The sequence below is a fragment of the Anas platyrhynchos genome, chromosome 5, assembly GCF_047663525.1.
Source record: "Anas platyrhynchos isolate ZD024472 breed Pekin duck chromosome 5, IASCAAS_PekinDuck_T2T, whole genome shotgun sequence".
Classification (NCBI taxonomy): Eukaryota; Metazoa; Chordata; class Aves; order Anseriformes; family Anatidae; genus Anas; species Anas platyrhynchos.
The window spans coordinates 17,167,217-17,180,769 of record NC_092591.1 but is presented as its reverse complement, the minus strand read 5'-3'; the positions used below and the strand labels follow the sequence as shown (position 1 = coordinate 17,180,769).

At 38.8% G+C, this 13,553-nt stretch overlaps 1 protein-coding gene across 4 annotated transcripts in view; it reads right to left on the bottom strand.

Moving 5' to 3' along the window:
* CCDC88C (coiled-coil domain containing 88C) overlaps positions 1-13,553 on the bottom strand; it is a 91,793-nt gene that overhangs the window by 19,842 nt on the left and 58,398 nt on the right. For all 4 annotated transcript variants that reach the window (XM_038180263.2, XM_027459250.3, XM_027459248.3 and 1 more), the window contains exons 13-20: positions 13,070-13,251; positions 9,399-9,536; positions 6,908-7,978; positions 4,461-4,588; positions 3,247-3,388; positions 2,496-2,684; positions 1,977-2,138; positions 559-836 (exon numbers count right to left, since the gene is read on the bottom strand). In XM_038180263.2, the coding sequence (XP_038036191.2) occupies positions 559-836; positions 1,977-2,138; positions 2,496-2,684; positions 3,247-3,388; positions 4,461-4,588; positions 6,908-7,978; positions 9,399-9,536; positions 13,070-13,251 (2,290 nt within the window). The remainder of the gene's footprint in view (positions 1-558; positions 837-1,976; positions 2,139-2,495; positions 2,685-3,246; positions 3,389-4,460; positions 4,589-6,907; positions 7,979-9,398; positions 9,537-13,069; positions 13,252-13,553) is intronic.

The following is a 13,553-nucleotide window of genomic DNA, read 5'->3' as shown; positions in this document are numbered from 1 at the left end:
CTGTAAGAACAAGAAAAAAGAAATAATAATATACCACCCTCTCAGAACCAGCCCAATACAGCTTCCATCAGAGAGCCTCCTTTGTCATGAGGTTGAACGCACACACTATCCTCAATGATTTATACTGTTCTCCAAGAAGCTTGTACTTAGGTACTCTTACCCAGCTGACTTACAGATCTCACTGTATGACTACAAAAAATATCTCCTGGTAGATCAGGAAAACTTTTTAAAGGCTGTATGTTATGATAATGTAGATCCTTAAATGTAGCAAAGGGATTTAAGTTACTTCTGACTAAGCATCCCCAAGACCCAAGCACATTCACTAAGTATCATCAGTCATCTGTGGTCTGCTACCTTCAAAGGCCTGATATCCACAGCTTTTCAAGTATTTTCATCTGATCTCCTAATGATGGCAAGAACAAGACAACACTTTTTCAAAGGAACAACTTACTCTAATAAAACAGTAGTTTCTGTTTCTAATTAGAGACCAAAACTTACGACTAACATCGTAACACAGATACATTCCAGCTACACAACTGCACTGAACAGTGAGCATACCTCTCTCCGAGACCTTTGTGTTCCAGATCCAGGTTTTTGTGCAATGTTTTCAGACAGCTGTGCTGGTTTATCAGCATTTCGTATTCTGTAGACTGCCGTTCATGCAATGAAGCAAGGTGTTCATGGTCTTGAAGCAATGATTCATATTCAGCTTTGAGCTGCTCCTTCTGCTTCAGCAGATTTTCATTTTCATTCTCCTTGGCTGTCTGCTGATTTTGGAGTAAAGTATTCTGGGCCATTAGCGAAGCACTCTGGGAGCTGAGGGTTGAATTTTCTACCTAAAGTTTCTCAAATAAAAATCAAACGTTACTTACACCTACTGGTACAAGCAACAGACATGTACAGTAGCACATGACACCTGCATACAATTAATCAAGAATACATCCATTGTTTTATAGTTAACATATCTATGGACGCTTGGGCATTATTTCAGTATTGCTAGTAGTATACACCATAGTGTGTGTGTCTGTGTGCATACATAAATATATACATAGTATGCAACATGTTAGCAGCAGTCAGATATATAACAAGATAACCTTCTAACTGGAACAATACTGTTATACTAGCAGAAGAACTTGAGGCTAAAGACCCAGATGAGCTGGAATACTCACATCTTAACTGTATCTCTAACAATAAGGTACAAAAGCTCAAGTTACTCCACATTTATGTACCAGTAATGAAAATGTAATTTCACCCAAACTCAACAAAATCAGCTGCACCGTTGTTTATGGTAGCAGCACTTCAGAACAAGCCTGATTTCAGTAGATAGGTGGGTGCACTGATTTTATATGTCGCTTGTAAACTTCAATTGCAAGTGAGAGCTAAGTAAAGACCAAGCACTCTGAGAACATGCAAGCTGAAAAGCTTGAAGAAAAAAGGGAAATCCACATAATATAAACATGAGAGCTAATCTTTAAAACTGTTCTCTTTCTCAAATTACATATTTTGTCTGTTTATCTGAAAATCTGAAACTTGTGATCAGAACCCATTCTTACAATGCCTCTTTGGATATGACAATATGACTTGTGTTCTCTTTCCATTTCTTCCAAGCTCTTTTATAGACATGGCATTAACAGAATAAACAGCATATATCTTATTTTAGGGTAGCTTCTGAAATAACACATTTCGATTTTGCTGCATCATTTCTTTTGATTTAACTAATTTAAGAATTTCTTTCGAAATAACTACATTTTTAATAAATAAAAGTCCATATAGTAGCTGTAGATTCAATTTCCCTCCTAGCTGAGAGAAATTTAGATCTCAATTTAAGCTCCTCCTTATGGACCTCATCTTTACATTACTACATTAGCCTACCAATATAAATATTTTCTTGTCAGCTCTTATCTTCTCCACACTACTAGTCAATCTACTAGACTGCAATCCAGTCTCCTGGCACAGGAGTACAAGGTTGTCCTGACCTGGAGTTTGGCTGTCTGCGTCTGCAAGGCAGTATTGTGTTCCTGAAGGAAGATGTTTTGCTTCTGTAGTGTCAGGATCTGATTGTTGAAGGAGACATTCTGTGTTTCCAAATGCTTCAGTTGTTCTTTAAGCAACTGCTTCTCAGTATGCAGAGCTGCATTCTGAAAGGGAGATTGGGATATGAAGGGGATAACAGGAAGAACTGAAATGGCTGTCCTGATCATTTATAGTCCTATCAAAGATGAGAATTAGTGACAATCATTCTGCAATAAATATAAAAAAGCAGACTCTTCCTAGTGTTAAATGGAGACAGGACAGATGATACACCCAGGATTTGTCCAAGTGGAGATATAATACAAGACATTAAAGTTCCACACAGCCCTGAGAGATACCAGAGGAATTTGTTAGGTGCTCCAGAAAACCCCACCAGATTCCTGTAAACTCAGAAAGCCAGGTCCCAACAACCCACTCATGGTCACAAGAGAAGTCTGAGGGATAACAGGAAATAGAAGGCTTACATTCCTTTCCAGTTCAATTGCCCTGTCTTTCAGTTTCAGCAGCTCCATGGTAGCTTCTCGGTGTCCTGTTTCCAATTTGTCATTCATCTGGTGGTTGGGAATGAGTTTCTCTGTAGAATACCTCAGTGAATTCTGAGTATGCTGCCCATCCTGTTGAGTCTGCTTAAGCGCATCAAATTCCTTCTTTACCTGCATAAGCCAACAAGGAACAACCTTCACTACTGGTTTAACAGTGGGATTTTACATGAATGAATGTAGGATGCGAAGTTCTTCTCTTTAACTGTAGGCACTTAAAGGGATTCAAGAATCGTTCCCCTCACTTCACAAACGGGGAAGCTGAGACACAGACAGGTAGAGAAATCCATGTCCATGGCTTCCAGTCAGGTGCCTTATGACTCATGCTCACTGTCACCTACAAAACAGGCTGGTTTTAGGTGGGAAGTTTAAAGCACAGTTAATGAAAGCATAGGCTGAGGAACATAAGGCAGAAAAACAACACTACGGTGATAAAGAAAAAACATGGAGAAACAGAGATCTGCAGGTGGTCCTTACCTTTAAAACTTCTGTCATAGACCCCAGCCCAGTAATTTTGCTGAAATTGGTGCCATTATATTGAATGGAACAAGAGAAAGCAGCTAGGCCAAAAAGTGTTTTTTTTGGGAAGTGTGCGTATGTGGTGGGGGAAAAATGTACAGACAACTTGTTCTTGCTCAGTTATGAAATGCATGTGAATATGCAGAACAACTCTTACCATATTTAGATCATTCTGTAACTGCTGGTTCAAGTTCAGGGAGTCTTTCACTTGAGCTTCCAGCATTGCAATCTTTTCGTCTTTCACAGCTAGTGTTGTTTTTAGTGCTGATTCAGTTTTGCTCTCCAGAATCTTGTATTTCCTGAAAGACATGAGAATAGCTTTCCAATATCTACCACTGTGAAATGAGCCACTATCTATAAAGGAGACTTTGCCTTCATCCATTCCAAATACCATCATATGTTACATTGCATGTGTTTGCTTCAGGAACTCGATTTCACCTACTGCTCCAGATCTCTGCTGATATATTATAGCTAGAGAAGCTGCTTTAGGAATTTGAATAGGGGTTACAACCAACATGGTCCTATAGAGATAACTAAGAGCTACATAACTTAAGAATATTTTTTTCTATTTTTTCCCTTAATTACACTGCAGAAATTTTTTCTCATGTCTCTTTTTTACATTTTGGACAAGAAGAAAAGTCAGTAATAGTCCCTAAAGATTCCTGCAATATAGGTATGCTTCTCTATTTAGCTCTTACCCAAGAGACCTGTACACGTGTCATTGGAGTTTCTTCATTCATGGCTCTAAGGCTTGCGATCAATAATTTCTTAGGCAACATCTATGTTTATATTAACAGGTGGTTGGATCACCAATTACTTGAAGTCATGACACACACCAACTAATGGACAGTTACAATCATAGAATTGTTAGGGCTTGAAAAGACCTCCAAGATCATCTGGTCCAACCATCACCCTACTACCAATGTCACCCACTAAACCATGTCCCTAAGCACCAGGTCCTAACTTTCCTTAAACAACCCCAGGAATGGTGACTCCACCACTTCCCTGGGCAACCCATTCCAATGCCTGACTACTCTTATACACTATTCTTACCTGTAAAGAGAATACCAGGAGGAATCTACGCAGTGGATTGTTAGAATAGCTACCCAGCTGCTCTACAAGGGTACTGTGATAATACTGGAGATATGGAGACAGAATGACATTTCTTCCTTCCTACCAAGAAAAGGGTTGGCAAAGCTTGCAATGTACTGCCAAGCTTGCTACAGAAAAATATGCTTTATGTCCAAAATAAGTAAGGGTAACTGAAGTGAGACAGATGAGAATTGAATCAAAAGGCAAAGGGCCTAAGAGTTTGGCCGAGGAAAAGCCTGCAGAGTCAAAAGAATGACAAGAAGAGCTCAGTTTCCTCACGTGTCATCATTGCCATTGTCATCTTGTAGCAGCAGATCTTTGCTCAATCCTATCTTCTCCAGTTCCTGGCTCAGTTTGTCCAGCTCACTAGACAACTGTTGACTCTTCAGCTTCTCCAGAACCAAATCCTGTAACAGGACTAAACGATTAGTTCCTCTGCAAAGGATAGTGATAATTATCTAGCACAATAGATTTTTTTAAAGGATACTAAAAAGTCATTGGATAAAATCCTAGTCCCAAGAAGCTCAGTTAAAATTCTTCATCAGTGCCAGCTGTAGGCTGGATTAAACTGATTGCTTTTATTTATATCTTACTCAGAATAAATCTGAAGAACGCTATCTTTGAGCTTTGTCTCGCTCACTGTACTGAATTACTTCTGCCAACACGTGCATCCTGCCCATCTGCCAAAAAAAAAAAAAAAAAGGGACATGTACCAGACAGGAGACATCCTGCCCACCTGCCAGCAGATGGGATGTGTACAGGACAGGGAACACAGCACCAGCAGAGGGAGTTCCCACCTCTCTGAGTCCAGCCAGAAACTAGGATGAAAAGCCCTGCCAGAAGTCCAGCCTAGGCTGGCACACACACACAGAAGTGACAGGACTTCAGTATGGAAATTTCTTGAGATAACATGGTTAAGATTCGTCACCAAGGGACTTACACATTTCCACTACCGACTCTGACTTTTTGACATATGGAAAATCACTGGCAAAATTATAAAACCATAATTATATTGCTGCGTATGTGACAGGACAGCTCTGGAGACTGCAGTTCTCCACTTGGTACTTACTCTAGTAAGTATGGGTGCATTCTGGTTTTGTTTAGGTTTCTTAAAGAAACTTAAGCAGAACTAGAAAGAGAAGTCATATGGGAAGGGCATTTGACAGAGCCCTACAAGATGGTATGGGCAATGCTTTGCTTTTACGCCATAAAAGTGCTTTGTGTGGAAATAACCTTAAAAGACATAGTACCAGCCAACCTGTTTAAAAAGGACAGATCATTTTTGGTGCATTGCCAAGTTCCAATGTTACAGATGTTCAAAATTTTCTGAAATGCAAAGGTATCATGAAGATCTACACTCCTCATATTTCTGTTCAAAAGTTTTCTTAAACAAGGCATGGGGAAAGGACAACAAAATTACTGAAGCACTTCAAGTAAGAAAAGATAATCTTGAATATCAAACAGAAGCAAGAGCAGAACAAACAAAAAGGTAATACTAGAAATACAAAAAAGTAAACAAACTGTAAGTAGTCAACAGTTCTGTGCTATCACAAATTTAGCCAACATGTTTAAATGGCAAGGAAAAATGCTAAGGTCAATGTTAGTTTATAGTCTAAAAACAGGTCCCTTCTTGAATATCCATGAGCTCATTCTATAGAATCTGTAGAAGATAAGTGAGAAAAGGAGAAGATATGCTTATGCGTGTGCTGCATCACTGGAAGTCTGCAGATGTCTGAGAAGGGAAAAATTAAAAAGATGTCTTCTCAGAAAAGCTATTATTCTATGTATTTTTAAGGAAAACTAGATAGAAACAACTCGCGACTGTTTAAAATATTTCTGATAACTTTTTTTTTTCATCCTGGAAATTACACTACTGCTTCAAAAACTAAACGCAAAGGAAATCTCCAAGTAATTGCATTAGCCTTACTAAACTTACTCATTTCACTGAGGTGCTGTAGCACTGACAATTTTCATTTGAACGTTCTTTCACAGGGAATCCCATTTCTGCTAGGACAGCAGCAGGCCATAAGAGAAAGCTGCAATAACCTGTATCGGCTCACAGGCCATCTACAAAGTGGCAGGCTCTGACACACACACTATCAGTTTGTCAAGGTCCTAATGTGAACCGTGTGTTTTTTAAAAGATGACTACTAAGAAAATTGTGAATGCTGCATGCTGAAGTGGAAAGGGCTGCTGGAAGAGATCACTGCTGCTTAACAACAGAGCTGCTTAGGATGCTTTCACTCTGTAGGAAAATGTAAAGCAAAGCTCGGTGCAGCTGTTACTGAAAAGGTCAGGTTGGTCACCTGGGACAGGTCTTGTCCCAGCTATGTCTGTTTTAGAATTGGGATGTTAATATATCCTCAACAAGTGCTCTCATTTCTAAGGTTAAGAGTCCATCTCCCTTACTGGAAGCTCTCATGTAAGCAAACAATTTTGAAGTCAGAATTTGAGAAAGCATCGAAGTCATTGGTTACAGCTACAAATTGGGAGCTGTGTTAACACCCTGCTCTGCATGAAGATGGATGTCATTTGGAGACACTGTTTGTGGACACAAAGTGGTACGTTGTAGTTTTTGGAAGGTTCCATGTTCCAAAGCAACACTATCCAGTGACGCCAAGTAAGGCTGTCAAGAAACAGTCATAGGACAGATGACTTTCTTTGCTACTTCACAGGGCTGAAAAAGAACAGAAGGGTACTGAAAACGGTAGTATTATTTTGCTTACCTCTCTCAATGTAGCTAGTGTTCTTTTATCAATTGTAGCTTGCTTTATGAGATCTTTATTGTCCTTTTCAAATTCTTTCAGCTTATTGGATGAATCTCTGAATCGAGCAATTTCCTTTTCTAGTGTCTTGTTTTCTTTCTCAGCAACTGCCAGCTTTACTGTACTGTCATCCAAAATGGCATCTTTCAGCTCCAGTTGTTGCCAAAGCCGTTTTGTTTCTTTCTCCAGCATTTTTTTGTCCTTCTCAAGCTGAGATACTTCTTGTTCTAGGGTTTTGTTCTCCTTTTCTAACCTCTCCAGCCGTTTGGCAGAAATCTTTAGCTCCTCAAGGTTTCTCTGAAGGACCTGATTTTCATTCTCCATTCCCTGCACTTCTTTTTCTAGCTCCTGGATCTTTTTGTTGCTGTTCTCCAGCATTTGCTGAAGTCTCTGATTTTCAGAGTTGATACTCTGGTAGCTTAGCTCCAGCCTCTCCGACTTCTTGCTCAACGCTTTTAACATTTCTACATTCTTCCTTAAGTCCTCTTTCTCCCTCTGCAAATCTTTATTTTCTGCCTCTATTTGTGACATTTTTGTGCTGGTAAATCTCATTGTCTCCACCACTCTCCTAAGCTCCAGATTTTCTTCATCCAATTGCTTATTGTCCCTTTCCAAGTCCCCAAGACGGATAGAAAGATTCTGTAATGTGTCCAGTGATTTTCTTAGTTTCCTATTTTCCACTTCCAGATTCCCATTTTCCTGCTCAAGAACTTCGACTTTCTCTGTCACTATTTTCATTGCTGCTGCCTTCTTTGTGAGTTGCTCATTCTCCCTCTCCAGACGATGGAGCTCTTTTTCCATTTCTTCCACTCTTTCCACTTTTTCTTTAACCTGGTCCAAATCCTTCTGCAATTGTTTCTTCTCAAATTCCAACTTGTTCAGTTTGGTACTAGTTTCTGTAACCGTTTCATGGAGGATCTTGTTTTCTTTTTCAATATCTTTCACTCTTGCCTCACTGCTTACTTGAGATCTTTGTCTCAGAGATGATACCACTTGATTAAGGTGATCATTTTCTTGTTTAAGGTCCTTTATCTACATAGAGGATAAAAAAAAAAAAAAAACAAACACAAATGTTACTCATCCACCTTACAACATACACTACAATTTAGTCTTGATTAACAAAAGCATCTCTTTAACACAAGAAAAATTTCAGAACAGTTTTCCCTGATTACCAGCAATCCAAACTAATGAAAAAATTGTTACCTCTTGTATCTTGGTACTCTAATGAACTAAAAATTGGTTTTGTATTCTTCCTACTAGGCAAGATCTAAGCAGAGATAAAAAGTGGACAATAGACTTTCAGAGAACACCTCAGAGAGGATGTTTCATTATGAATCATTCCTAATAAATGTTACCTTTCTGTTTAGGTTTACATTCCTGTCTCTGGGATCTGAAGACACAAATTTTCCCTGATAAGACTTCAGAACCCCAGAAGTTTTTCTTCTAGCAGTTATAGATCTCATTAAAGATACACTTTCTGTGAAAGCAGTACATTTACCTCCTGGCCAAATTCCAGATGAAGAAATTGCAATTTAGACTGCAATTTGCATCTGATTCTTATCTAAACAATATCCCAAAAAATGAAGCAGGAGTTGAGCCTGAAAACTCAGAATCTGCCCTTTTCCAGTGGCTGACTTCTGTTTTTACTTCTTGCCCTACCTGTGAATCATTCATCAACTGCAAACTCAAAGAGTCCGTATGTGCTCTGAAATGTATGACTTTGTTGGTAAAGTGCAGTTTCCCAGGTAGAAGCCTGTGTAAGAATGCTTCAGGATGAAAAGCACTACATAAAACATTTTGTATTTAACCTCCATCCCACAAATCTTGGAGTAAATTCCAATAAATATTGAAAATACACATCCCAGCCACCAATGATCTGTATATGCATTTTCTTTAGCCATTGGTCTACTTAATGCAGATGATACTTTGCATGAACCTATAACAGAGTAGTTTCAAGGCATTGCACATGAACTGCAACACAATATTAAAAGCTGAAGGACATTTAAAATATCAGTCCAGAAAATGTAAATATTTTCACAGCATCTTTTTAAAATAGACTAAGTGGTCTTAAAAAAAAAAAAAAAAAAAGCATTCAGGACATCCAACTGGTGGCAGATTCTTCTGCAATAAAACAGGATTTTATTTGCACATCCTAAAATCAGTCAGTGCCTGTTTAGTAGGATCCAGGGCTTTTTTTTCTCAAAGAAGAAAAGATCTGCTCTTACAACCAACAGCCTGAAGATGCCCTTATGGCAACAGAAGTAGTAGCTACCAAAACATATTGGGCTTTTTTGCACAAAGAAACGTTTTACCTACATTTGAACAAGTTGAGCCTACATGTAATAGCTCTCAAATTGCCCTGTATCCCTGAGAGAACCAGAGGCTCTAAATGGCATCAGCAAATTTCCACTACTGAGCATATGCTTTTAGATTACATTCGTAAAGTTTCCACCTGTCTGTCTTTGTCGGCTTTTAGTGTCTCCATGACAACTTGTAGCTGTTCTTTCTCTTTTATCAATTCTTCACTCAAGGTTTCCAGATCTTGATTACTTTGCTTCTCTTTTTCAATTTGATTTTGTAACTTCTCAATCTGTGTGGAGAGAACACACAAAAATATATCAGTCACAGCTTGATATAATGACAGTTCAAACTTTAAAGTATTCTGAAGAAATGAAAGGAATGAAATGAGGACTATGGCTGACAGATACAAATCTTTCTCTTCTGCTGCTTGCCAGTCTTAAGAGGGTGAAAAGTACTGCTGAATTTTCTCACAGTAACGTACAGCAGTGGAAAACAATTCACCTGCCTGAGCGCACTGTTTTGCTCCTGTCAGTGGCTACAGTTTCTGGTGCTCACCTCTCTGAGTGACTTGTCTTCTCCATCACTGATGGCCTTACTCAAACAGTGGACACTGTTATTACAGCAATTCACTGAGCAATAGGATTTAAACAGTCGGGAACAGAGGAAAAGCATTGAAGTTTCCAAGTTTACCTTCCCTCTCCCAGTGGTCTGTCAGTCCCATTTTCCCAGCAGGTGACAATGCTGTATTTCAATGACCTGTGAATAAGGTCCCTACAATGAATGATGGCTTCCTAGTCCCTCACTTTGAAAGCTGTACAAATAATGAACTGAGCACAGAGAAGTAGCACCACTTTAGTATTTAGAAGCAAGAGATTCCGAGAGGTAGGCTGCCCATTTCAGGAAATACTCCTTCTTATCCTTGTAAAGTGCTGTGAAAACCTTCAGCTGTGCATAAATATTGGCTTTTATTTTGTGTGTGTTGGTATTAGAAACTTTGCCAACAGTGAAAATGTCAATGAAAAAGGTATTAACAATAATTCTCACAAGTGGGAAATAGCTAGAGGCTGGGCTCTGCCTATATCAACATGTGCCTCATTACAGGAAGTGTTTAAACAAGCAGGGGCTGCTCAGATTGAAGATAAGAATGGCTTAACATTTAGAAATGTGACCATGTTAAGGTTCATTGGTCTCAAAGGAGCCGTTCAGAGAAGGCTGGAACATAAACTCAGTAATTCAGCAATAGCTGGTCTTCATTAGCACCTCCTAGAATACTGGAGACAAGAAAGAAACTACCATTTACAACTTGTTTCAGTCCAAGGAGCTAGAAGTGCAGGGAAAACAAGTACTTGGGCTGCTACTAGATTGTGCCCAAGAAATGATTTTCTGTTAAGAGTTTCTCTCAAAACATTGAGAGAAAGAAATAAACAGATATAGAGGACTTTTCCTTCATATCATCTCCCCTTGTACTATTTAAATAATCTAGTTTGGCAACGTGATCCTTGCAAGCAGTAGATAGCAAAGCATACTCTGGTAACAGTTCTTGAAACTCTTGGACAGCAGATGAAATCTGACTCTTAAATGACTTAACTGTCTTAAATGACTTTACTATGTGTATCTCAGGAAAGTTTATTTAAAAAAAAATACACATACATGCATAAAGGCACACTAAATTGAGAAAATCACTCTCTCTCTTGCTCTGTGTGAACTCCAGAATGAAATCAGAGTTCATACAAAGTGTCTTTTAACAGTCCTTGAGAACTGTTGCCCTCTCCTCTGCCTACTGCAGAGTAACCACTCCATCATTAGTCACAGAGACCTCCCCAGTGAGCAGCCATACCCTCTAATTAAGACGATACATGTGTCAGAGAAATACAGAAGTATGGTGGAGCAAACAAAGATTTAAAAATGCGAATGCAAACAAACACATGATAAGTAAAAATAATCCTGATTTGAGGTATCAGGTTTCTGCACACCAAGACACAACTGCGTATCTCCCAGAGTACAGAATAATACTGTGGGTTTTTTTTTCCAAAGCTTCCTGAATGGGAGATGTGAAGCTAGTCAGCAACTTGAGTAGCCTGTGGTATTGAGTCAGAACTTACAGACTTAAGTCAGCTCCCATCATACTCTTTGTCTCTCTAGTAGAGCTTGATTTACACCCTTTCACACATTTCAGCTGCTCTCGATAGCAGTATTTTTAACTGCCATTTTCTCTCATTGGTCCGATGCGTACAGCGGCCCCTTCACACCTCACAGGCATTCCCCACTACTGCGTGTTGTCTTATTTAACTACCAGCCGTGTAGATGACCCACCCATGTCAATGCATTCATCATCACTGAAAACATCAGACTAATGCTGGAATCACAACTGCTGGCACCAAAACAGTGCCATAACTGGAGGTGCCCACAGGAATGTGCCTGAGGCAAAGCCAAAGGTTGACCACAGCTGTTTAAATTACTTAAATTGCTGTATACCACAGGTATCTGCTGACTGCTTTATATTTCTTGATCTCAAATTTTAAGCATGTAAATTAGAGCTGGAGTGAATTATTCATATACAACAGGTCATAAATGGGAGTGTGGAAGGAGGAGTACACTGAACTGAATTCCTGCATTTTTCTTTGTGCACAGAAGAAAGGCAAGAAGCAGAACTGGTCTCTCAACTTGGTGGCAAAAGAATCTTTCCAGGAGATGGATTGATTCGGTGATGGATCCCTGTTCTCCTTGGCAGAGAATCTGACTCTCTTCTAGTTTTGATCTAGTAATACATGACCAGCATTTCATATAAAGATTCTTTCTCCCCTTGTCCTGGTAAAGCGTTCTCTTGCCCCATAAGCAGGCCAGAGAGGACTGGAATCCTTGTATTGATGTCATACACACAGGACACAGCAGCAATGGGGGAGAGATAAATGGGGTTTATATCCTGGGTGATTTAGGAAAGGTAGGAATGTGGAAAAAGTTGACAAGGAAATTATTCAGAATAGCAAGCATCATTTCCCTGCTGGCATTTGGCTCAATTCATCGGAATTCAGAATGCAAGTCAACAGCCAGACAACAACGGAGCTAGCAGTTGGAGGTGAACCAAGCACTGTGTTTCACAGAGACATGGGCATTTGAATTAACTGTAGTAAGTTAATAACAGAGTGTAACACAGACATACATACATATATATATATATATATATATATATATATATATATATATATATGTCTCTCTCTCTATATATATATATAAATATACGTTTGAAAAGTGACAACATGCACATTTGTTACCAGTGATTAAAAGAAGCCAGATCTTTGCAGAGAATGAGAATATCTAAGAGCCAAAAGGAAGAGACAAGGAGAAAGAACTGATGCAGGACTACTAGCAGAAAATAAGACTTCTTTAAAAATATACTAAGTTGATTTCACCTGTGTGTTTTATTTGACTTGCATAGAAATATTAAAACTTTCAAACGAACGAAATAATTTCAGTGTGGCCAGGGCTTTCTCACCTAGTAGAGCAAGAACTACTGACTGCCGTAAGACAACAAAAGGGACAAAATTGACAATACAGTCTGACTGCAAAATGAGTACTGTTTATATGAAATAGGAAGAATCACTTTTGCTTACAATGATGTACTTAAGTAGTGAAGTAGAAGTTGATAGAATATACCACCTTTGAAATAAGATTAACTAGAAGGGCCTCAAAACATCCACAGTCTTACTGAAGAACATTGGTGAATTCCCTCCAATCTTTCATCATTCAGGAATGCTGTAAAGCTCTGCACACACTGTGTTCAAAAACCCAAGAGCTCTGTTTGTTCCTGTGAACAAGGATTACCTTTTTGCTAAGCTGTTGATTTTCCTTTTCCAGTTCCACAAACTTTAGACTGCTCTCTCTGGAGGTCAAGGAGGCATCTCTCAGCTCCTGGATTGTGTTCTGCAAGCTCTGATTATCCTTCTCTAGCTTCAGTATGCGACTCGAAGCACATTCATTCAACTCAAACACAAAAGACTTTCTAGCTGTTGAAACATGAGAATCAGAAGGTGGCTCTAATCAATTCACAAATATGTTCTTTTCCAGGTCCTTAAGATTCACTTTTATGAAGATAATTGCAGTTAGATCCTTATCGTTTCAGCTTGACTGTTAAGTAAACACTTTATTTAAAATAGAACCCCTTTCTACAGATGATAATTAAAACCTTTAATAAATAGGGAAGTACCTGAACAGATAACCATCTTAAAAGCTACTTACTTTCCTAACTCTCCTGAAGCCACTTTAAACATGCTAGCTGCATATTTTATTTTAATAGCAAAATAGACTT